The following is a 26146-nucleotide window of genomic DNA, read 5'->3' on the forward strand; positions in this document are numbered from 1 at the left end:
TATTTCATGGTTTTGCCAATTGTGCTTCTGTATCATGAAACAGCTCTTCAGCTCTGCTGCCTCTTAACCAAAACACAGCTGAATGGTTTATATTACATGACCTAACATTTGTTGGGAATTTTTCTTTTCAATATACTATCTTAGTTAATCCCAACAATTTTGCAGGATAAGTGTTGTGATTCCTTAATCTCAAAAAGAGGAAATTGAAATTTAGAGAGAAAAAAGAACTTGCTCAAAGTCATACAGCTAGTGTGTGACCACCAGAAATCAAAACTCGAGTCTGTCTTGACTATAAGCTTACATGTGCCCTTTCGTACCCTCTAGTGTGTTGAATCCTGGGCTGGGATCAGTTGGTCTGGGCTCTTGGCCTGCTCTGCCACCAACTGTGTGACACTGCATAGGTTGCCAGCTTTCCGGGCCTCATGACCCCATTCCTGTCCCTGTGTCAAGGAGCTCTAAGTAACCATTCAGTTCTGATTATAATGACGCCCTTGAGGCAATGCCAACGACATTGTTGGCCAAAAGGAAATGAGATTTCCTGGGCTGGCTTGGACCAATCATGATTCTTTTCCTTAGCATCTGAACAAAATTGAGGTACAGTTATCAGGAAGATGGAGAACATCTGTTGCCGACATCATCACCTGGCCCCTGCCTCCCTCTCCAAGATCACCTCTGAGAGCTCTCACTTGTACTGTCTGCCCTCTAGGCATCTTGACCTGTGTACGTACTGTTCCCTCTCTCTGATTCATTCTTCTCCCATCTCTTCACCTGGTTAACTTCTACTCATCCTTCAGATCTCACTCAACTATCACTTCCCAGTGATTCCCTCTCTCCCTCAGACAAGGTCAGATTCTCCCATGATACATTATCATGGTGCTGTGTTAACTTCAGAATACATTTTCCCATTTATAATTTTATATTCATTTGTCTGATTATTTGATTAATGTCTGTCTCTTCCTCCACAAGACTGCAAAATCCATGAGGATTATTAGTATTGTGTCTGCTTCTGCTGACAATTGCATCCCAAGTAGCTAGCTTAAATGCCTCTCCCATTCTTTCTTTATTGTGTGCCTACTATATGCAAGGTGTTATATTATGGGTCAAAAGATAAATGAAAAGATGAATGTCTTTTGAGAGCTCATAACGTGGCCAGGGAGATCAGACACAACGAACTCTAATACTCCAGTGATACCTCTACTTCACTTCCATACCCCACTCCCATGGTCACACTTTGGACCTTGTAATTACTCATCCCTGTCTGGCCTTTGATCACTTTGATGCTGGTATCCTACCTTCTGACTGCAACTTCCCATTCTTCTACCTATTCTATTTCCTCATTTCAACCAAACCTGTTCTTCAGCCTTTTCAAGCCCTCGGGATTCTTGATGCTTCCTCATACTTTCACATGTCTGTTGCGATCAGTGACCTTTTCTAGCTGAAACTGCCATTCCTCAACCCCCTGTTGAAGGAAATGAGCCAGCCTGGTCTTTGGATCAGGGCAAGCATGTGACCCTAGAGCTGGCCCTCCGTTGGTTGGCTGTTGGTCCACAGAGCAACCTGACACAGAGTTTTGCTCAAAAGAGACAATGGCAGTTAGTGAAGCCTTGTTGAAATTCTCTTTCCTTTACTTCCAAGTTACTTTTTCAGCTGGTTCTCTTCTGCACTGATTGATCTTCTTTGCCTCTTTTGCTCGCTCCTCTACCTGCATGCAATCCTTACATTTCAGAATCCCCAGCGTTCCTTCCATAGATATTTACCCACTCTACAAGTATATCTTGATGCTGGAAGTGTTGACAGTCCATTGAGGTTGGTGACCATAAATCTGGCAAGATTCCTATCTGCTTGATGTGTGATTTTTCTCTAGTAGCATCCAGCTGTTCAGGAGCAGACATGGGGAAGCCAGGTGGTGAGGTTCATTCCAGGTTAGCATTTGTGCTGGGGAGATGCCACGGAAGGACAAAAGAGAAAGGGAGTTTAGGATAATTGCAAAAGGGTGCCCAAATAGGTGAACCATGGGATCAGAGGAGCATAAGGAGGGAAGAGATGATAGGAGGGGCTCCTGGAGAGGAAGTACCGGTGAGATTGAAAATAGATGAAATAAGCTGGCTGGAAGGGTAGGAAGTGGTGCTTGAAGAGAGCATGACTGATTGATGATCTTAAAAGTAGAACAGTTGCAGGGAGGGGATGGCTGAGCTACAGTGTGTAAGAAGGTCATTGGCAATGAGGAGGTCAAGGAACTTAGGGGCTAAGATGTTTGGTCATCTACATGGATGTCTAGTTTATGCAACAAAATCCTTTTGAAGTTCTCTGAAGTTTTTTTTTGTTTGTTTTGTTTTTTTTTAAATGAATAGCCCAGTTTGCTTTTTTTTTTTAAAGAAATTCACGTTCTTTTATTTATTTATTTATGACTGTGTTGAGTCTTCGTTTCTGTGCGAGGGCTTTCTCCAGTTGCGGCGAGTGGGGACCACTCTTCATCGCGGTGCGCGGGCCTCTCACTGTCGCGGCCTCTCTTGTTGCAGAGCACAGGCTCCAGACGCGCAGGCTCAGTAATTGTGGCTCACGGGCCCAGTTGCTCCGTGGCATGTGGGATCTTCCCAGACCGGGGCTCGAACCCGTGTCCCCTGCATTGGCAGGCAGATTCTCAACCACTGCGCCACCAGGGAAGCCCCTCTGAAGTTTTTTTGAAATGAAAAACAGAATAAAGTTAATCATCTCTGCCCACCTCCCCTAACACATACATACAACAGTGTCTATTTTAATAGTTGAATTCATTTGTAAAAGCAAAAGTAGACATAGATGTCAAAGGAGGACCCTTGGATCCATAGACAATTGAAGTCAGAATCCTCTTTATTTCAAAAGAACACTTGGGTCCAGTTTCTGGGGATGAGGGAATGTGTATAGGTGATAGAAGATGGCCCAAAGGTTGCATGCTGGGAAGACAGCCAAAAGACCACCACTGAGTCCAAAGGAGGGATGACGGGGGCTGCTTCCTTTTCTTTCCCTTCCTTTCCCCTTATTGCCCTGAATCCTTATTTTGCCCACCTGGTTGGCACTGGGGCAATGGGAACAGAGTTGGTAGAGAAGGAATGGCAGTGCAGTTTACAATAGTGAAGAGGGAGGGACAAGCAGAGTAGAAAAGAGACCCCCAAAGTGGGGACCCCATTGAATAGCCACTTTCCCAAAGCGTATCATATGTATAGGATGTGGCACAATTACTGATACCCTATGTTTCTTAGATCCCTCCATTGTTCCGCAGTGGGGCTTCCCTGCTGCTCTGGATTTCACAGCTGCCCTCTTTATTTGTACTTCAACTTCTATGGTAACAGAAGTAACCGTCTTTCATTTATGGATCTGGAGAAGAAAGCGCATGTATGAATCGCGAATTTGACGAATCAGGCAAAGCCCATGAAATCAGCAACTAGTGGGGCTTCCCTGGTGGCGCAGTGGTTGAGAGTCTGCCTGCCAATGCAGGGGACACGGGTTCGAGCCCTGGTCTGGGAAGATCTCACATGCCGCGGAGCAACTGGGCCCGTGAGCCACAGCTACCGAGCCTGCGCGTCTGGAGCCTGTGCTCCGCAACAAGAGAGGCCACGATAGTGAGAGGCCCGCGCACCCCGATGAAGAGTGGCCCCCGCTTGCCGCACCTGGAGAAAGCCCTCACACAGAAACGAAGACCCAACACAGCCAAAATAAAATGAATAAATAAATAAAAATAAATAATAAAAATAAAAAGGAATTCCTTTAAAAAAAAAAAAACCTCCTTTAAAAAAAAAAACCCTCCTTAAAAACAAAATCAGCAACTAGCATTATTTCATCCTTCTGCCTTTTGTCCTGGGGGATCTATAAACATATTAAATGCTTTTATCCCTTTCACTTCCTATTTAAGTTGAAGGCAGTTAATAAGAAAGAATATTTTATTTCGTCATTTGTTGGTGCCAATTGTATAACAATCATTACTAGGAATAAAAAAAGAACTAAGACCTTGCTCTTAGTGACCGTATAAGCTAATATGGGAGATAAGCAACATACAAAAACAAGCAGTGTGTCAATCAGGGTCCCAGCAGGGAACAGGACACTCAAAGTGTTTATAGAAGAGAGTTACTGAAGGGACTATTTACAGAGGCGTAGCCAGATTAAGAGAGCCAAAAGGGATGGTGAAGCACCCAGGGTCTAGCAATAGCGGGAAGCCTTTACCACATCTAAGCCTGCTGGGATAAGAGGAGGGAGCAGTGTTACCAGATTCTGATGACGGCTGCAACTGTGGGAGAAACACCACATTACAGGAGCAGCGGCTATAGGAGGAGTACAGCCACTGTCAAAACCGTGGTCCTGCATGAAGAGAACAGGGATAGGTAGGGGTGGGGTGGGATGGAGAGAAGCCAGCAAAGGAGATTAAAAGGGAGCAGTCAGAGGAGTATGTGAAAATCCAGGAAGGTCTGGTGTCTGGAAGTGGCAGCAAGTGTTTCTGGAGGAGGAAGGGGTCAGCCACATCAAATGCTGTCAGGAGGAGGAGTGAGATGAAGACTGAGAACTGACCACAGGACTGGGCAACATGGAGGTCATCATGGTCTTGGCAAGAGCTATTTTGGGAGAGTGGTGTAGAGTGGAAAGTTTGATTGGGTCTTTGTTCTTTTTTTTATTCCTAGCAGTGACCATTATGCCATAGGTACAAATAAATGCCAAAATAGAGTATTCTTTCTTATTAACTGCCTTCAACTTAAATAGGAAGTGAAAGGGATAAAAGCATTTAAAATGTTTATAGATCCCCCAGGACAAAAGGCAGAAGGATGAAATAATGCTAGTTGCTGATTTCATGGGCTTTGCCTGATTCCTCAAATTCGCGATTCATACAAAATCCGTGTGGAGTATGCTCTTTCTTCTCCAGGTCCATAAATGAAAGATGGTTACTCTATTACCATAAAAGTTGAAGTACAAATAAAGCGGGCAGCTGTGAAATCCAGAGTGGCAGGGAAGCCCCATGGGGGATCAACAAAGGGATCTAAGAAACATAGGGCGTCAGTAATTGTGCCACATCCTATACATGAGATGGGATTTGGGAAAATGGCCATTGCATGGGGTCCCCACTTTGGGGGTCTCCTTTCTACTTTGCTTGTCCCTCTCTCTTCACTATTGTGAGAGGGTTCATTTGGTGGGCTGCAGAGCAGGACAGAGAAGAATAGAGAATAGAGAAGAGTAGCTCTGGAGGGGCAAGTGGAGATGGTCCAGAAGGAATCCAGTGAGGAATATGTAGAGTGATAGATGCAGATCAAGAGTCACGGTAATTCAGAGGAAGGAGCTGTTCTTCCAGAGAGGGAAGGGGAGGAGACCAAGGGAGGCTTCACAGAGGAGGTGGCACCTCAGCTGGGTCTTAAAGCCTCCCTACCCTCCCACTTCCCAGTGATCCCTGGGACCCACGTGACTCTTGGACCGTGGACACACTCTGGACTCCAGCGTCGGCCTCAGCCACTAGTCCAGAAGCAGAGGGAATCTCAGGACTTGTGAGTGGGATGCTGGGTCAAGGGCTCCTTCTCTTCCTCTGGGCAGCACAGCATGTGGATGGGAAGGCATTTTGCTTCCGTGCGGGGAAGCCAACCTAATAATAAAGATGATGCAAGGAAAGAACAGAGCTGAAAGAATCACAGAGATACAATGCCGCTGTCTTGTTGGCTTGGTAAACTTTGGATTAAACTGTGCTTGAATTCCATCCTTCCTCTGGACTTTCCCGTTAGGAGAAACGGAAATTCTCTTGACTGTTGAAATCAGTTTGCATTAAATTGTTTGTTTTGTGCAAATGGAAATCATTTTGATTGAGGGATGTATGATTTGAACATGAGGAATTGGCCCAGGGATAGGGACGGGGGAGAGAGTTTATAGGAGAAAAAGGATAAAAAAGGAAGGGTAAAAAAGAAGATGACTCAGCATAACATAGTATTTTCAAGGGTAGAGTCAGACTTACAGAGTTCCCAGAGCTCATTATTGTGCTCTATGCTCTAGGAGAAATCACTTAACTTCTCTATGCCTCAGTTTCCTTGTCTTTAAATGAGAATGATAATAGTACCAACTTGCTAGAGTTGTTACAAGGATGAAATGAGCATATATTTGTAAAGTGCTTGGCCCATAGTAAGTACTTTATAAGGGTTTATCAAATAAATCAAGGACGTTGTGTCTGTAATTTAACTTATAAATGAGTTTGTGTAGGAGCCATACCTCTAATGGGAGGGGCTAGGCCCCTCTCTGAGTTTAAAGACTCTTCAGACTACTTTATAGTGGCATTGGGGGTGTGATGTCATTCTTTCCATGTTTCACATGAGTAAATAGAGGCTACCCGAGGCTCAGAAATCATCTAAGAGTCACCTGGTAATAAACACCATGACAGAGTTGAAACCTACCAGACCTAGAATCAAGATACCAAGTTTATGCTTCTGGTCTGCTTCAGCTCACTGGAAGACCTTGGGTTTGTCCCCTTTTTCCCCCTGGGAGGGGGGGACCAGTCTATGGGTCTCATAATAGTACCAGCTTAATTGATTGTGCAGTTTGCCAGTTACAAGGCACTTATACAATGTCTCCTGCTTGCACAAAAATCTTGTGAGGGAAGCAGGGCAGATATTATATTCCCTGTTTTACAACCAAGAAGGGAAGCCAGCTGATAAAAATGTTTGACATCTGGTAAGTTACCACTGAGGGTAACTGGAGCTGGATCCCACTAGGACACTCTGGAAACTATTCTACAACACTCACCTTAGTTATTCCACCCAGGGGTGAGGGAGCTGGGGTATTTATAGACCAACTCCTGTCTATCATCAGGGGGACATGAATTTCTGGCACTGCTGACCTGTCATATATGTAGCAAAGTGGGCTCAGGAGGCCAGAGGGATCCAGAGGGACATGTGGGTGTTGACACTTGGGAGTAGACCAATGTGGCTGCCACCGGCATCTGCTACAGTCCCCCTTGGATAAGATGCTTTTGTCACTTTTACCTGCAAATATGTCTGAGAAATATAGTTTTGTAGTTGGGCACATTGCTATTTTCACCTCAGTCAGGGTTTTGAGGACAAGGAGACGTGGCAGGTTAATGATGGTCCCCAAAGATGTCCACATCCTAACCCTGGAACCTGTGAATATGTTACATCACATGGCAAAATGGTCATTGCAGATGTGAGTAAGCTAAGGATCTTGAGATGGGAAGATTATCTTGGCTTATTTGTGTGGGCCTGCTAGAATCACAAGGGTCCCTATATGAAGGAGGCAGGAGGTCAGAGGAGAGAGAAGATGCTACACTGCTGGCTTTGAAGAAATGAGGAAGGGGCCAGGGGCCAGGGAGTGTAAAGCCTCTAGAAGTTGAAAAAAGCAAGGAAAGATTGATAGATTTTCCCCTGAAGCCTCCAGATGGAACAGAGCCCTGCTGATACCTTGATTTTATATTTCTGAACTTCAAACTCCGAGAGAATAAATTAGTGTTGTTTTAAGCCACGAAATTTGTGGTAATTCGTTAGAACAGCAATTGGAAATTAATGCAGAGCAAATGGATGGGTTAACATCAGGGTCTACGATAGATGTTCAGCAGGTAGCTCAAACAACTTGTGCAAAACAGAAACCTTGATTTTCACCATCCTCACCCTTCCCAGCAAACCTCTTCCCAGTCTCAGGAAACTGCACCATTTCATCTACCTGTTAGGCTATAAACCGGAATCATCCTTAATTTCCAGCCTTTTCACATATCCCTACTCCAAATCTGTCAGCCAATCCTGCTGTCTCTGCCTTCAAGACAAAGCCCACATCTGACCACTTCCCATGACATCCACTACCATGTCAACCTGCATCTCTCACCTAGGCCACTACTGCAACTCCTGGGCTCCCTGCTTCTACTTTCTCTATTTAGTCCATTCTCCAGAGTATCTCTGACAATAAATAGTTCATGAAATCCTATCACTTCCCTGCTCAAATCCCTCCAATGGCTTCCCGTTCATTGTATCAGAATGAAATCCAATGTGCTCACCATGGTTGAGAGCCCTACAGGATCTGGCCCTGCCCGCCTTTCACCCTTATTTCCCAGCATCCTGCTCTGCAGCACTGGCTTTCTTGATGTTTCTCAAATAGGCCCAGGTGGTAGCTGCCTCAGGGCCTTTGCACTCACTGCTTGCTCTGCCTAGCAACCCCTTTCTTTGCATGTCTACGTGGCCCACTCCATCACTCTGCTCAAGTTTCTGCTCAGATATGGCTCTGAGGAGGCCTTTCCCAGTCATTCTACCTAACTTAACCTTCCTCTCACCCACCTCACCATTCCTGAGCTTCTTATCCTGCTTTATTTCTTCATAGTACTTCTCACTACATGAAATCATATTAACTATCTGTCTTCTCCACTAAAATATAAATTCTATGAGAGAAAAGACTGTTTTTTTTACCTGTTCTTTCCCCAATGCTAAGAACAGTGCTTAGCACAGATCTCAGTAAATATCTGTTGACTGAGAAAAAATACATATAAAAGGTTATTTCCTTTTTGGTGTCTATCATGATCAGTCAAAGACAAGTGGTGGCTTCTGATGTAGGCGCGGTTTACCCAGAACACAAATTAGTGCATTTTCACATATCCACCCACCCACACCTTCTAGATCTTTATGCCTGAAAGAGAAATTTGTCTTCAGCTCCCACAAGTCCTAAGTTGGAAGAGAAATTGTGAACCAACTGTGACTTCACTGAAAGTACAAATCCTCCAACAGAACTCTCTTCAATCACAAGTGGATCCTCTTGCCCTCTGAGATGAGAGGGACCACTGTTCACATCGGCTATGTGGCTGTTAGGCGCTGGTTAATTTATCATAGAAAATTCTTACTTGGTATTCTTATCTAATCCCTGCTTTTAGCACACACCCAAATCTCCTGGTTTTTAAATTAGCCATACTCATTTGCTCTTGGTACTTATATTATTTTTAAAAGTTTAGCAGACGGAATATATCTATCTTTACAATTCCTTCCTCTCTTGTTTTTCTTATTATTTTTCCTCCTCTCCTTCTTACACTCAGTCTCACTGAAGAATGTATCTATCCCGTAGGACCCTCGTCAGGCTCCAAAGTTTCTAAACTGTTCAACTTACCCCTTCCCAGGGTGCATTCTACCACTAGTTTAAAGCTTGGCTGCAAGCTGGAATCACATGGAGAGGTTTAACAACACTGATTCCTGGTCCCACCCTCAGAGATCCTGACTTAGCTGGTCTGGGATACTGCCTGGGCACTGGGCTGGAAAAGATCTCCAGGTGACTCTAGGGTATAGCCACAGTTGAGAACCATCACATCTAGTCAATCTCCTTAGGGTCTTTATTATTTTTTTAGAATTTTTTTAAAAAATAAATTTATTTTATTATTTATTTTTGGCTTCATTGGGTCTTCGTTGCTGCGCGTGGCTTTCTCTAGTTGCGGCGAGCGGGGACTACTCTTCGTTGCGGTGCACAAGCTTCTCTTGTTGCGGAGCACGGGCTCTAGGCATGCGGGCTTCAGTAGTTGTGGCTCGTGGGCTCTAGAGCGCAGGCTCAGTAGTTGTGGTGCACAGGCTTAGTTGCTCCGTGGCATGTGGGATCTTCCTGGACCAGGGTTCGAACCCGTGTCCCCTGCATTGGCAGGCGGATTCTTAACCACTGCGCCACCAGGGAAGTCCCCTTTAGGGTCTTTAGAATCGCCCCTTCTGAATAAACTCCATAGACTCCCTGGAATTTTCCATTTATCTCTTTAAATTCACAAAGACCTGGCTTTTGCTTGATGACTCATAACAACACCCACCAAAGGAAATATCTCCTTATTTGATCTTATAGTTCTTTGGAGTTTGCAAAGCCCTTTCCACACATTTTTCTTTAAATCCTCCCAACATCCCTGTGAGGTGGGCATTCAGGGCCAAGATGAGGTGATGGAAGCTGGAACAATGGTCTGCAGAGTTAGGGCTGGGGCAGCCAGATTGAGCAAAACAAGCAGATAGACAAACACACACACACAATAAACAATAACCCCATAAAAACAGGATACCCAGTTAAATTGGAATTCCAGATAAGCAACGAATAATTTTTCAGTGTAAGTATATTCCATGGAATATTTGGGACACACTTACACTAAAAAAATTTGTTGCTCTACCTGAAATTCCAATGTAACTGGGCACCTTGTATTTTATTGGACATCTCTGCACTCAGCGCCCATTCCTCTTCTGAAGCTCAGGCTGGTGGCTATGCCATTCTCTGGCCTTCCTATAATTCTCTTGCCTTCCTTTCCTGCTCCCGTTCTTCCTCTCCTCTGCGTGGGTAGCCATAATTCTCAGAAAGTCTCTTCTGTAGATTAGAATACACTTGCACTTCCTTTTTCTCCCTCCTTCCTAATCTCCTTCCTGTGTCCTAAATTATTAACAAGGTCAGGCTGGTTTAAAAAACATAGTCAAATATTTACTGAGTACTTTCTGCGTGCCAGGCATTGTGCTAAGCGCTTTGTACTCATTATTTCATTTATTTCTCACAAGATGCTTAGAGGTAGATACAATTTCCTAGGTACCTACATATGGCTATTTCCATTTTAAGATGGAGAAACTGCGGTTTAGAGAGCTTGAGAGATTCCTCAAGGTTATCTAACTTGGAAGTGCCAAAGCTGGGATGGGAACAGGGCTCTTCCTCCAGAGCCTTTGTTCTCAACTAGCATACTAGGAAAATGAGATGGTACAAAGAGCCTTGTGGCTTTGCTATTCAAATTTTCCAGCTTGTTCAATTTAGCTTTCTGAAGCTCCTGGGATTTGGAACAACCATTGGATAAACCTCTTCCATGCCATGTGGGAGGCCTAGGAGATGAAAAGTGTTGACAGCGTAGCAATCCATAAGATGCATACATATTTTTGGAAATCTTATTTTTAACCCTGAAAAAAAGAAGTGTCATCCACAAGTCTCTTGAAGGAAGACTTCAGCATCCATTGCCAGCAAAGTAAACACTTAGTCAACCCAGGGACAACGTTCTTTAAACACGTTTGCTGAGGCTAAGGGGCAAATAGTTTATGCTGATTCTGGGTAACAGACCACAAATACAGTGTGTCAGAGGGGCTTTTTTTCAAGTGTTCCATATCTTTTTTGGTATAAGCTGCCCCTATGCTTTAGCAGTCTGTAAATATTTGTGCAATTAATGTATGCTGGCAAACGTCTCAAGAGAAAAGCAGGCTTCATAATGCCAAGAAAAATTGTAATTAGCAACACAAAAGAAAAAGAATTTGTCTCTTTCATCTCAGTGCTTAAAAACTGTCAGCACTTAATACAGCTGGAAGCTTCAGAAAAGATAATTTGCAAAAGCTGATTTTCCTAAGCTTTTAAGAGTTGGTCCTGCATATATCCTAGTATAAAAAACATACACTTGAGAATTAATTTTTCCCTTCCTTACTTAACATTAAACCAGTTAATATTAATTATGAAAGGTGTGGTAGAGAAAAGTTCCTTTAAAAATGTCAGTAATGTTATTAAAGAAAGTATTTTACATTGTGGTACCTAAGAGGCACTGGAGGAGAGGGAAAACACGTGTGGCCCATCTTGCCTAGAAATGATTGCCTAAGTGATCTGAGAGGAAGAGGAAAGAGGTGTGCCTGTGGATACCAGCTGGAGAAGCCAGTGCATCTGGACCCATTCATTGCAAGCTCCCTCACACTTCCCAAGCTTCCTCCAAAAGTCACCCTGGGCTTGAAGTTCCTGTTCAGCCTCTGGAAGTTCCTGGGCAAGTGTTCTCTAGTTCTAGCACATTTGGAATTGGGATAGGGTGGCCAGCTGTACGTTATGGACTGAATGTTTGTGCCCCTCCCCCAAATTCATATGTTGAAATCCTACCCCCCCACCCCCACCATGTGACAATATTAGGCAGTGGGGCTTTTGGGAGGTGATTAGATCATGAGGGTGAAGCCCTCATGAATAGGATTAGTGCCCTTATAACAGAAACCCCAGAGAGTTCTCTTGTTCCTTCTGCCACGTGAGGATACAGTAAGAAGATGGCCATCTATGAACTAGGAAGCAAGCTCTCACCAGACACCATATCTGCTGTGCCTTGATCCTGGACTTTATAGCCTCCAGAACTGTGAGAGATAAATGTTGTTTAAGTTTCTCATTCTATAGTAATTTGTTAGCAGTCCAAACTGACTAAGTCACCAGATCTGAGAATAGCCAATGCATGGCTGGCCTTTTGATGGTCTTTCGTAGCTGGGTTTTTTTTTTTATATTTATTTATTTTTTGGCTGTGTCAGGTCTTAGTTGCGGCACTCAGGATCTTCGTTGCTGCGTGTGGGATCTTTTTAGCTGTGGCACGTGGGATCTTTTTTTTTTTTTTTTAAATTATTTATTTATTTTTGGCTGTGTTGGGTCTTCGTTTCTGTGCGTGGGCTTTCTCTAGTTGTGGCAAGTGGGGGCCACTCTTCATCACAGTGCGCAGGCCTCTCACTGTCGCAGCCTCTCTTGTTGCGGAGCACAAGCTCCAGACGCGCAGGCTCAGTAGTTGTGGCTCACGGGCCTAGTTGCTCCGCGGCATGTGGGATCTTCCCAGACCAGGGCTCGAACCCGTGTCCCCTGCATTGGCAGGCAGATTCTCAACCACTGCACCACCAGGGAAGCCCGCATGTGGGATCTTTAGTTGCAGCATTCAGGCTCTTAGTTGCGGCATGCAGGATCTAGTTCCCTGACCAGGGATGGAACCTGGGCCTTGGGAGCATGGAGTCTTAACCACTGGACCACCAGGGAAGTCCCTTTCCTAGCTGTTTAACTGAGGTTTTGCTGCCACTCACACTGATCTGCAAGGGAGGCTTTTACTATCAATATAAAATACACTGTCCTAGGACCACCTACATCAGAATCTCCAGGCAGGTTTGTCAAACATGCAGATTCCTGGTCTCCAACCTGGAAATACTGAATTACAATGGGGGCAGAGTGGGGTGCAGGAATCTGCTTCATACACAGATCCTCCAGGGTTCTCAGGCACCCTAAAATGTGAGAATTACTAGAGTAAAGGAAACACCTTCTACCTGCTGACCTTCATTTCCTGTCTCTGCTGCCTCCTCTGAGCCTTGCTGGGAGGCTAAAATGTAAGAGAATTAGATATGTCCTCTGGGAACCCCTCTCTGAATCCCTACCTAGGCAGAGGGAGACCTCCTCATCTGTACTCCAGAGTAATGAATGCACAACTCAATAAATAAACAAAAATAAGCTACTATTTTACTGGAGTGATTTGTTTACCTCCTCTGGGGAAAGTATCATTTCATGGTCATCTTTTTAGCCCCACCTCTAATACAACATCTGGCATTTAGTAGGGCTTTTTAAATGTTTGCTGTATAAATCAGTCTTTGGTGTAATTCCTGCACTTTTGGGAGACCTCTACCTCTTGAGGCAGAAAGAGTGGAGGGTCCAGTGGAGCATCTTCCATTCTTGCCTTTTCCATGTTTCATGTTAAAATCATTGTCTTCACATCATCATCTTCTTCATCATCCTTTGATACCTACCTTTTATTGAGTGTTTTGTGCCAGGCATTGTGCTAAGCACTTTACATACATATCTTATTTAATCTTCACAACATTACTATCCTCATGGGTTGATGGGGAAACAGAAAGGTTGTCTAAGGTTATATGGGTACTAAACAGTCAAATGGCAGAGCTGGGATTAGAATTTGATCAGACTGTTAATTAAACCAGGAGGCCATCAGACTCAAGGCAGCTCTAGCGTTGCTGCACCGACAGAAGCAAATCAAAATCTAAGCCTATAAACATCTCAAGTTTAGGAAAGCGAAAGCTAAGGACAACCAATCACAGCCAACTAGGGTTTAGGCTATAGCCAACCAATAATGTCCTTTCTGCTTCCACTTTTTCCCTGTAAAAGATTTTCCCCAGCTCCCTTTGAGGGAACACTTCTAACCACTTCCCCTTTGGAGCAAATAAATTCCTAAAATTTTAATATGCCTCAGTTTATCTTTTAATGGGACTCAGAGCCAAGTTTCTAAATACTGATGGTTAAAAGCACCTCTGCTGGGGCTTCCCTGGTGGCGCAGTGGTTGAGAGTCTGCCTGCCAATGCAGGGGACACAGGTTCGAGCCCTGGTCTGGGAAGATCCCACATGCCGCGGAGCGACTAGGCCCGTGAGCCACAATTGCTGAGCCTGCGCGTCTGGAGCCTGTGCTCCGCCACAAGAGAGGCCGCGACCGCGAGAGTAAGAGGCCCGCGCACCGCGATGAAGAGTGGCCCCCACTTGCCGCAGCTGGAGAAGGCCCTCGCACAGAAACGAAGACCCAACACAGCCATAAATAAATAAATAAATTAAAAAAAAAAAAAAAAAAGCACCTCTGCTAACCCTGGATCCTAAGAAAAAAGTTTGACGCTGTGAGAATTGAGATATGCCTTAAACAGCTTAAGCTGGAACTAGCAATTTTTCATTTCATTTCATTCCATTTTTTGGCCGTGCTGCACAGCTTGCGGGATCTCAGCTCCCCAACCAGGGATTGAACCCAGGCCGACACGGCAGTGAAAGCGCGGAGTCCTAACCACTAGGCACCAGGGAACTCCCTGGAACTAGCAATTTAGACCAAACCTATCAGACTGTTTCTACCTCCCTCTTTTTCCCAAATCCTTCCTGAACCTCATGCCATCTACCTGGGTCAGACCATCAAAGCTCAAGAAATGCCTGGCCTTGTATTTCTGCAGTTATATCAACCCCAAGTGCCTTCCAAATTTAAATCCTTTGACATCGTTTGGCTTTAAATGCTTAAAACAAACTTAACAGAAAACTGTAGTGCCATAAATATTTATATAAACCAAAGCTCGCGCCAAAGCCAACTCCTCATCTTTGGCTTTTGGGTTTTCAGATGTTGATTGTGCACTTTTAGAAGGCTATTCAAGTATGAACCTGCAAGCTAATGGAGTTTCCACGTCCACACCAGTACTGCGGAGGTGGCTGGGGTCTTCCACATGTGTTCTTGGTGTATTTGTGTTAATGATCTATGAATCAGAAAGAATTATTTGCCATCTGATCCAAAACCAAGTCCTGAAATCTATCGGAAGGGTGATCTGTGGCCCGAGGGCACACTGGCAGGGACAGGCAGTAATTCTCTCTATTGGGAGGACTGGTGGGAAGAGACAGGCTCTGTGGTTTCAATGCACAACAGCTCCTGCCCACAGCAGAAACTTGCGCAGAATGGCTCCCTTAATCCCGTTCTGTCTGGGAAGACATCTTAAAGCCTGCAATTCATATTCTCAAGCACTTTGAGAACATAAAAACAATCCTATTATATCACTCTGCAGAAGCCTCATTTAAAATGGAGAAGGGCATAGAAAGTATACCATGGAAATTAAGGGCATCGTAGAGTTTTACAAGAAGATTTTTGCTGAAGGTTAAGACGTGCTTGAAACATGTCTTCCGTGAAAACTCCAAAATAGATATGTTCTTTCATGAATTCTTTTTAGGTATATACTATATTATCAGCTTCAGTTTCAGTGGAGAGGGGAAGCAAAAATGTGTAAACAAGTGGTCCTTGCCCTCAAAACTGAGCTTCTCAAACTGTCCTGTGCATGTGGATCCCCTGGGCATTTGGTTAAAATGCAGATTCTTGTTGAGTGGGGTGGGGCCTGGGATTCTGCATTTCTGGCAAGCTCCCAGGGGATGTGGATGTTGCCCGGCACACGCTTGGTATTGACATTTACAAGGCAAAAACATTTACAAGGCAAAACAGTGTAAAAGAACCTTTTGATCTTGCGTTATCTTTGAAGAACTCTGAAGGATCCCATTCCTTTGGAAGTTCATGGTACTCGGGGCTACTGCTATTTGTGTCCCTGCCTAAGGACACAGATGCATTGCTGCTGCTTTAAACTGGTGACCACCGCAGCTCCTCACCTGGCCAGACGTCTGCTGAAAAAGGCCTGACAGATGGAAAGCCAGACGGAAAGGTGTGCTCCTAGGAAGTCAAAAGGCAATCCTTGGTGGCCAGAGTATCTGGACAAAAGATTTCAGGAGACGCACTGCAAGGCTGGACAAAAGAAAGGATTTGTCAACCAGTGTCTATGTCCTTTCAGTGGACATTACCGTCTTTCTCACAGAGAAACCTTGATTTTCTTGAGGTTTTAAACCATGTTGAATACACTGCATCCCAGCACTTTGAGACCTATTTTGGGCAATTTATATACATAATAGGCTTATGATGGTTTATGGAAATTTGCTCAGAGGAAAAAGCTCAAGGCAGAGCCTAAAGCTAGCACTTAAAATAGGCTAGCGGCACCTCGAGAAAAAGCAAACAAAGAGAAACCCAGACTTGAGCCCACCATGCCAGGTGAGGCCTCTTCCTCACCGACAGCAGCACTCTGCCTGGTACTTTTGCAAGGGGGAAGCTGGGATTCTAAATAACAATAACCAGGAACATGTATTCACCAGGATTGAGTTCTCCTTTAGTGTAATCTGTCATCAGAATTTCAGATTATAAAAAGATTGGTAAGTTTAAGAATGGAGATGGGTATGAACACATACCCAACTTGGAACAGGATTTCTGATCTTGATAAACGAAGGCTCTTTCCTAACAGCGATTTATATTTCTGGACTAAGGGGCATAAGGTAATATTATTTTATAAGCTTAATGACTGCTCAGAGAATTAAACAAAAAATTAATGCTGACACTTGGAATCACTTCTGTCTCTTTAATGAAGCTTACAAGGCAAATATCAATAAGTAGAGTGCTATGGTTTTCACTTCAAATTACAATGCACTTGGGCATATTTATTTTTAAGATAGGAACCTTTAACAGGGTAGTCTATTTCCCAAAGAACAGCCTGTGAATTCTGAGAAAAGTGGGGTAGGTGCTTGTTGATTCTTTTGATTCATGATCACCACTTAAATTTTGAACATTTGGAATATTTTAGATGGCAGGAGACAGGGACAAGTCTAATAAACTGGCCCTAAATTAGTTTTCTTATTGAAAGAAGATACTTTTACACCATCTGATTTTGTTGCCAAATTAAAAAGGGCCAGCCCATCACAAACAGCTTTACAAGTTCATTAACCCTTTATGTGAAGAGTTTCAGCTTCCTAAGTGATTATTTACTTGTTGTTTTATTAGTGTTCTAGCTTCAAAAGAAAACATGAATTACATTCTGTGTTGAGGTCAAGTCAGTAGGGTCAATTCTTATCCTGTTTTCTCATTTTCCCACTGAAATAAAAAAAACTTCAAAAGGAAAGCAAACTGAGCAGATTAGGAATTAAACAACCACATTTTAATCAATAAATATAAACATTTGTTTGTTAACAAGTTATCGGGCAGAGTAAAATAGTAATTATCAAGGATTCTAAAGGGGACACCACCTTGAAAACACAGTGCAAATATCTTTGCCATAAACCTTCCCCCATTTAGAGAATTAGAGGTAACAAAAAATTTACTCAGAATAAGGCTTGGAGTAACCTAAAAAGTTCCAGGCAGATTTTAAAGCTAAAACAGATGATTTTGCACATAACAGGTAATACATAGATTATCTGACAACTCAATGAATAAATGATTGAATGGATGACTCACTGAATATAGGGAGTAGGATTCCTTCTACTCACATTGTGAACCAGGCCCATATCTATTTCTGTTCCTCCCTTGCCTTACTATCCCTTGCTATGCTCTGTATTGCAGGAAATCACACTTCCCAGGGCCCTTGCCAGATTGCTTCCAGGTAGGGCTGGAAGGGTAAGGTGTTGGAGGAAGACTAGAGGGCAGAAGGAGAGGTGAAGCCCGGGTATGTTGCCATGTCTGACTCATCTGGTGTTGCCCCATCTCAGGCGATGGCTTTGTTCCTGCCACGGCTCCATTTCCCACAACCCCTAGGTGGTTCCAGCTCCCAACCATGTTTCCAGCTCCTGTGTATGACCCCAGCTTCTGGACTCAGGGAACCACACCTCCTCATAGCCCTAGGTGGTAACAGCTTCCTTTCATTTATCTTCTCTTTCATCATCTCTGTATGTCAATTTCCTCTATTAAATTCCCTCTGCTGAAATACTTAGAATGGTTTCTGTTTTCCTGACTGGATCCTGACTACTACATATTAGAATCATTACATTTTTTCCCCCTCTAACATATCTGGGAATTTCTGCACGAGAATCCGCTGTAAGCCAATGAAAATAATCACTCAAACCGCATTCAATACCCACTTTCTGCAATACAGGCAAATGAATATCCCTTTGGCTGTCTTTTGTCAAGCACTCTCTTTGCCAGGTACAAATATGACTCTGATGGTCTACCAAAGTCACCACCAATCACGGTGGACACAGCCAGAACTCATCTGCAGAGGTCATTTTTGTTGTATGTACTAAGTGTGACAACAAGGAAAAAGAAAGACAAACAGAAAATTAATCTTAAGAGAAAGTCACCAAATGGATAACAATGTTAAAAAAAAAAAAAAGTCTCTGAAAATTCAGAGACGATAAGACAGCACCAGAAAGTTTCCTGTTGAATCAATTTTCCTGAAGTTAAAATCTTTTCGAATTTCTGGATCTTTCAAGAGCATCAAAAAAAAAAAATTCTGATTCACCCACAAATGATCCGTAGCTTCTCAGCTAGAATGCGCCCCTGGAATGGTTATCTTCAGAAGTAGAGTTCCTTGGTGAGCATGGAGACCACACATGGGATCTGCTTCTTCTCATGGAAGCGTGGGTCATCAGACTGAGATTCAAAGTGCCTGGCGACCCTGTCATTCACCCTGGTGAGAATCTGCAAGATCTCCAGGCTTTTCCCGTGCTCGTTCAGGATGGAGCAGAGGGCCTGCACAAACCAGGAGCCACTCCCTTGGTTCCTCCATGAGAAATAGCCTTCAATGGGAGAGAAAGGAGATGGAATCAGCCGGCCTGGCCACTGCTCCGCTCACCACCCAGTAGGAGCTGGTGGTGTTTGGGGCCTTCGCACGTGCTTTTCTGAAGTGACAGTACTCCCCGCCTATCCGTGCAGGGTATGTGTCCTACAGGTAACCACTCTAAAACACAAATCTCATCCTGTCCCTCTCCTACCTAAAACAGTTCCCTCGCACCCCTATATTAGGGTGAAGTTCAGGCTGCTTAGCACAGCCCACAGGGCCCATGACAACGTGGCCCCCTGTCTACCTGTCCGGGTTTGAACCTTGCTAATGCCCGGTCACACCCTGTGCTATGGCCTCTCGCTCCTCTCTGTGCCATGGGAGTGAAAAGGCAGCGGTCTACAAGCCAGGGTGAGAGCTCTCATCAGAAGCCACAATGCCCGGCACCTTGATCTCAACGTCCAGAACTGGGAGAAATGAATTTCTGCCCCCCAGTCTGTGGTCTTATGTTAGCACAGCCGGAGCACACTGACAGCCCCCTGTGGTCCAGCCTTTTGAGTTTTACCAACGTGCTGGGCCACCTGCCCCTGGGCACTCTGTCTGGTGAGCCATCTCTCCCTTCCTCCTGCTGTTTGGTTTTTCAAGACCCAGTGACAGCAGCTCTTTTTTCCGGAAGCTTCTCTCACCTGCCTCCCTAGAGTTCACCCTTCTTCCTTTAGTTCTGCTAGACCTGGCTCAGAGCACCTCCCACTTGAGTAACAGGTTGGTTTACACAGATACATGCTCCCATGACTCTGCCTCCCTCTCACGGGCAGGAGACCAGGTTTCTTTCTTCCACGCACAATCCTTAAGACTTGTGACGTTATCATTCTCACAAAACCCCATCTGTAGATCCCGCCAGAACTGGTTTTCCAAACACAATGGCCTATTTACTGTAACCAGTACCTCTGTATCAAGCACTTGACAAACTACTACTAAAGTTGGGAGAACTCTAACTTAGTGATGGGTTTTACCCCAAACAAAGGAACTTCACTGAACTCACTCAGGCAGACCTGGAGCTTGGTTAATCATAAGGCGGCTTGCTTGCTACAGGCATTTCTGGTGTCTCTTAACAGGATGCCGTATAAAAGAATAAAAGAATCCTGGTCTGAGCTATACCTCTATTATGTACCCAAATCTCTATATGACCTTGGGCAGGTCACCTAAACTCACCCAAGCTCAATTTTTTCTTCTATCTGTAAAATTAGGACAGATGTAACACCTTTCCTAACTACCTACACAATTATTTCAGGGATGATTGAGGTAAAAGACATGAACAACACTCGGTAAATTGTAAAGTGCCACAGAAATGTTTGTTCTTATAATTCCCAACAGTGATAATAATAATCATAAATGAGAGAATTCAGCCTTCTTTGGAGAGAAAAGTGACTACGTCCCTGTGGTAGGCAGAATAATGGCCCCCAGAATAATGGCCCCCAGAGATGTTCATGCCCTTACTCCAGGGCCTGTGAATATGTTACCAGACACGGCGAAAAAGAGCTTCGCACACGTGATTGAGGTCAAGGAAACAAGATGGGGAAATTATTCTGGATTATCCAGATGGGACTAATCTAATCACAGGAGTCCTTAAAAGAGGGGAACCCTTCCCAGCTGTGGTCAGAAAGAGTGGTGTAAGGGTGGAGGGAGGGTCAGAGATGGGAGGCTGCTGGTTTTGAAGCTGGAGGAAGGGGGCCACGGGCCAAGGAATGCAGGTGGTTCTAACATGCCGGGAAAGCAAGGACATGGATTTCCCACCCCCCGCTACAGTCTCCAGAAGGAACTGTAGCCCTGCCAACCCATTTTGGAATTCCATCCTCTGGAACTGTAAGGTAATACATTTGTGTGTGTTAAGCCACTATGTTTGTGGCAATTTATTGCTGCAGCAGTAAGAAACTGACATAGCTGCAAGCCTTCATTTCGATGGTGGGATGGATGGCATGGTCTGGTTAGCAGACAATGGACGTGATACCTGGAACTGTGGAATAGGCGAAGAGAAAGTCGGCTTCAACTGGGATCTTATTTCGGGGATTAGCATCTGTGTCACTGATAGGCCCCGAGTCGGCCTGGATCCCATCATCAAGCTCTGTCCCCCGGCAAGCCTAAATATCAAAGCAGAGATCACTCCGTGAAGTTGGGAACAGGAGCATGTGTGCTGTTCACTGCTGTGTCCCAGTGTTGTCTACGCTTGGCATGTACTAGCAACGCAACAATCTTCAAGATAATTTGATAATGTGTCAAATCAGTAAGCAGAGCAAATAAAAATATTGCAATGTCTTAAACTCTCATAATTTGTGATCGAATGCAATCTAAATGCAGATGGCAAGCATTTAGAGGTAGAAAACTACAACCCAAATTTGCATACCCCAATAGAAACAGCATGTAGATTTGTAAAAAATGATACAATCCAAGTCATTGTGTAATCTTTTCCCATTTCTATGGACTTTGGAAAGGGATTACCTGAATGAAGAAGAGTTTGGGTTTCTCTAACAGGGTTTTGCATCGATCCCCCCTAAAATGGGCTGTCAAGTCCTTTATTGTTGTCTTGCCATCTGTTCCATAAATTAAATTTTCTTCTCCGTGGCTTAATAAGATGCAGGCAAAGCAGGCTGAATTTCTGTGGTCCTCTTCAGACGCTGCAAGGGATTTAAACATTGAAAAGTTAAAACCTAAGTCCTGTGGGACCTCAGAGGTAGTATTCCCTTCCAGCCTGGCAGCTGTTACTGACAGAGAGTGACGGGCAGATGGTGGAGGAGCCCCCCCCCTGGAGAGAAGTTAGAGAGAGGGAGAATTCTAGAATTCTCACTCAGTCTGAAACCAGAACGAGGCTGCCTCATGAGGAAGAGAACCCCAAGGGTAGGAGGGCTTCAGGCAGCAGCTGGGAGACAGCACATGGGGTTGCTGCAGGGTGTGGCCTTTGTTAGGTCCGTGACACTGGGTGAGTTACTCAACCATTATGTGCCTTGGTTTCCTTGTCTGTAAAATGGAGATAACAGTACCCATTAAATGAGTTGATATTTGTAAAGCAGACCACAAGAGTATTGGGCAAGTATTTGTTAAAGACAATAAAACAGACTAAGTGAAACAAGCCACTTAGTAAAGGAAAAATACTCTACGATTCCATGTATATGAGGCTCCTAGAGTAATCAGGTTCACAAAGGCAGAAAACAGAATGGTGGTTGCCAGGGGTTGCGGGGATGGGGAAATGCAGCGTTAGTGTGTAATGGGGACAGAGTTCCAGTTATGCAAGATGAAAAGAGTTCTTCTGGAGACGGGTGGTGATGGCTGCCAAACGATGTGAATGTACTCACTGCCACTGAACTGTACACTTAAAAGTCGTTAAGATGGTAACTTTTATGTTATGTGTAGTTTACCACAATTTAAAAAGTAAAAAATAAGATTACAAAAAAAAAAAAAAAAAAAGAAAGGAAGAAAACGCTAGGTTGGCTGTCAATTTAGGATACTGAGGAGAGGAACCATAAATAATGTAATGGGTTGGCTCAGCTTGATTCCATCTAAGGTTCTGTGGTTCTAACTAACTAGCTAGCTAACTAACTAATTACTATAACTTATCCTTTCTTCTTCTCTTCTCTTCATCAATGATAAGGGAAGAATAAGATTTAGAATTTCTTAATTCCCTGGAGGTCCAGTGGTTAGGACTCTACACTCTCACTGCCGAGGGCCCGGGTTCAATCCCTGGTTGGGGAGTTAAAATCCCACGAGTTATGCGGTGTGAGCAAAAAAAAAAAAAAAAAGTAGTAAAGAATTTCTTGAGCACCTACTGTGGGCAGACAGTGATCTAGGTACTTTGCCGGAGTTATCTTATTTAATCCCTACAAGAGCCGCTTGAAGTAGGCCTCGTTTATCTTTATTTCACTGATTAAAAAAAAGGAATCTCGGAGAGGTCCTAGAACTTTGTCCTGTCAAGAAAAATCACCATGTTGCTATTTTGACAGGACAATAAATGAGAATTCTGTGATCCTGACATGCCCTGGACACGGGTGGAATAACTCACTTTTCATAAGAAACTACAATTGGGACAAGCCCTTACATCTGTAGAGGCCATTACCCTTCTCAAATCACATTCACAAACCTTCCCTCAGCTAATGCTAACTGCAGCCCCAAGAAGCAGGAGGAGCTGGTATCATGATCCGCATTTCAGGAAAGCAAAAAACCAAGAAGGCACAGATGCCTTGCCTAGCTCGCCCAGCTGCTAGAACTTGGACTAGACCCCAAATTTGTACTCTTGACTTCCAGTCTGCTCTACCATGTGGCCTACTAGGGTACAGAAGGTGGGCTCTTAAGATTCCTGTTTGAAGAAATAAGGAAAAGATGCCTAGTTTTTAAAAATATAAGAGAGGGTACTTAAGAGAGAGTGTTATGGGGGGGGGTCTTTTTTGTTTAGCTGCACAGCTAAGAAAAGCAGCGCTGATTGGAATTGTGTGCCTACCCTCTGCCCGTGGGTCACCATCTAATGAGTTGGGAGGCCATTACTTTCAATCATTTGCCCTAAATGCGAGAATATCCTAGGTGGCTTCCACTAGATGGTGTGGGGTAATAGAAAACGTAATTGTTCTGGAATCGGAAGACCAAGGCTTGAGTTTTGGTTCTGCCCCTACTAACTATGCCTTCAGTATGGCCTTTATCCTCTCTAAAGCTCTGTCCCTATATTCATGAAACGGGCATGATAATATTGTTGGCCAACATGCAGGGGTTGTGTTAAAGATCTAAAGAAACAATTTTGTGAACATGTCATATAAAAAATAAGGTGTTGGTGTATGGGGTTATTCTTCTCTCTCTGCCACCAGGGAAAAGTTTATACTTAAACTCTGTTCTGGACAGAAAGGTAGATTTGTTACTTCCCTAGGAATTAGCGTTTTGAAATTGAGACCATTCTGTAGATACAGAACCTATTTCTCTTGCTGTGATGTAAGCCGCTTTCATCTTTTTAGGGGGAGATCTAAGTTTCCAGAGAGACAGGTGCCCCAGAGACAGGTACGGAGTCACCCAGAGGAAGGAAGGGCTTCCCACGCTGAGACATTTCCCTCCTGCATGTGAAGGTGTCTTCCCCAGACCAGGAGGGGAGCAGGAAGAAGACTGAAGGAGGAAAGGGAGGAGTGCACCTTTTTTCAGCAGATCTTGCATCCTGGCACAAGAGCAGTCATTATAGACGGTCACATCAAAACCCAGGCTTCGGAAGCACTTGAAAAGAGCCTCAGCATCTTTGTCTGTTCCGTTGCGGACATCCATTCCTGTGGGAATCAAGCACCGAGTCCACGATGAGTGCCACGTGCTGCCACCATCAGGCCAGGTGCTCCGGTGTAAATGCTGCCAAGGTCACAATTTAGATGAGCAACTGAAATAAGAAGCAAACTCAAAGGAGAGGGTAACTCAGCCCACCCATAAAAGGTGAGCCTCGTCATGGTGACTCTCAGGCCCAGTCAGCCCAAACAGCCCGCCTTGATCCTCAGCCAAATCCCACATGTGGTCCACATATTACATCCGCTAATGCACAGGATGGGACTCTCAGACTGAAAGTTCCCAGTTTCCCCGCATCCCTCTCTCCTGGACACTCGAATACCACCTGCGGAGGGGCTGTCTGCCACAGTAGGTGGGCACAGTGTCTTCCTGATGAACATCTGATACAAGTCTGAATGCAAGCTGAAGAAACTGGAAGGGAACAGGAGATGTTAGCCCATGCCCAGAGCACCCACCTGTCACTCTGTCGAAGTTCTTGTTGTTTATGATGATGCATTTGCCCACCTTCTCAAAATTCATGTTATACTGATATGTAGGCACTCGGTCCCGAGGGTTCTTGGCCGATTTCCCTGAGTCATTTTTCTTCTTCTTACTGGGGAAATACAAAGCCAGTCAGGGGCTGTGGAAGATGTTTGGACAGGAATGACCACTTGTTTTTACTACTAGCATAAAAGGGGTGCCCAAGATGGCTGCAATGTCTGTGAAAAAGAAAAAGAGCTGGGGTGGACAGTTGGTTCTGTTTAACTGTCATGTTTAAAATGAACAGGATCTCCTGCTTAATTTCATTAGATGCTACAGAAATGCAAACTGAAATCATAATGCGATACCAGTACATTTCTCAGAATGGCTTCATTGTCTTGGTGACCACGTTCGGCACCTGGAATTATTCTACGTTACTGGGGGAGCCCCCTTTGTACATCCCTCTGTGGAAAACTGGCAGAACCTACTAAAACTGAACTTAAACATATCCTGTGACAGAGCTATTCCCCTCCTGGGTATATAGCTCAAAGGAGAGCAGACGTTTACCTAACGACAGAGCCACACATGTGCACAGCAGTACTATTTAAACAGCCCCAAACAGGAAATAATCCAAATGTCCATTTACAGTAGAATGGATAAATTGTGGAATACTCATGCAATGCAACACTATAGACAGGCAGACCTCAGAGATATTGTGGGTTCGGTCCAGACCACTGCAATAAGCAAATAACCCAATAAAGCAAGTCAGATGATCTTTTTGGTTTCCCAGTGCATATAAAAGTTATGTTTACACCATACTGTAGTCTATTAAGTGTGTAATATGTCTAAAAAAACAATGTAGGTATATCTTTATTAAAAAATACTTCATTGCTAAAAAATGCTAACCATAATCTGACAACACAGGGTTGTCACAAGCCTTCAATTTGTAAAAAAACACATTATCTGTGACGCACAGTGAAGTGAGTGCAATAAAATATATGCCCACAATGATGAGAGTGAACAAACCATGACAACACAGAGCCGCACGGATGCATCTTAGACGCGTAACGCTGAGTGAAAGAACACATACACAAAAGGGTACATAAGTGTGTGCACTTCTCTATGTAGATGTTATAATTTAATTAACATTGACATAAAAAGGGGAAAAAAGGAACATCAACTTAAACAAGAAAGTAGGCCCCTTCCGATCTCCAGACACTGACTGTCCAGTTTTCTAAGAGTCAGGCACACAGGCACTGAGACTGAAATCTGCGGCATCGTTGACAGGGTAGAGGAAAAAAATGTCAAATGTCAGCGGGGAGCTGCATTGCTAGTCGACCGTCTGAATGTAAGCTCCATGAGAGAAGAGATTTTTTAATCTCTATTGAAAAATTGCAGAATCCCCAACACCTAGAACAACGCCTGGCATATGAGTTGCTCAATATTTGTTATAAACTACAGACCAATAGCCCTAATAAATACAGATGCAAAAATCCTTGATGAAATATCAGCAAGCCAATCCAGCAACCTATAAATAGGGTAATACACCATGACCAAGTGTGATTGATCCCAGGAACACAAGGTTGGTTTAACATCCAAAAATCAACCAATGT

General features: G+C 44.1%; 1 protein-coding gene across 6 annotated transcripts in view; it reads right to left on the reverse strand.

Annotated features, from left to right (window-relative positions):
* Nucleotides 1-17210: 17210 nt before the first annotated feature.
* CASP7 (caspase 7) overlaps nucleotides 17211-26146 on the reverse strand; it is a 31173-nt gene continuing 22237 nt past the window's right edge. For all 6 annotated transcript variants that reach the window (XM_057531469.1, XM_007173115.3, XM_057531470.1 and 3 more), the window contains exons 3-7: nucleotides 24530-24666; nucleotides 23939-24067; nucleotides 21276-21451; nucleotides 20788-20917; nucleotides 17211-18798 (exon numbers count right to left, since the gene is read on the reverse strand). In XM_057531469.1, coding sequence (XP_057387452.1) covers nucleotides 18575-18798; nucleotides 20788-20917; nucleotides 21276-21451; nucleotides 23939-24067; nucleotides 24530-24666 — 796 coding nt within the window. In that variant the 3' untranslated portion in view covers nucleotides 17211-18574. The remainder of the gene's footprint in view (nucleotides 18799-20787; nucleotides 20918-21275; nucleotides 21452-23938; nucleotides 24068-24529; nucleotides 24667-26146) is intronic.

Source organism: Balaenoptera acutorostrata, chromosome 16 (genome assembly GCF_949987535.1).
Source record: "Balaenoptera acutorostrata chromosome 16, mBalAcu1.1, whole genome shotgun sequence".
Lineage (NCBI taxonomy): Eukaryota > Metazoa > Chordata > Mammalia > Artiodactyla > Balaenopteridae > Balaenoptera > Balaenoptera acutorostrata.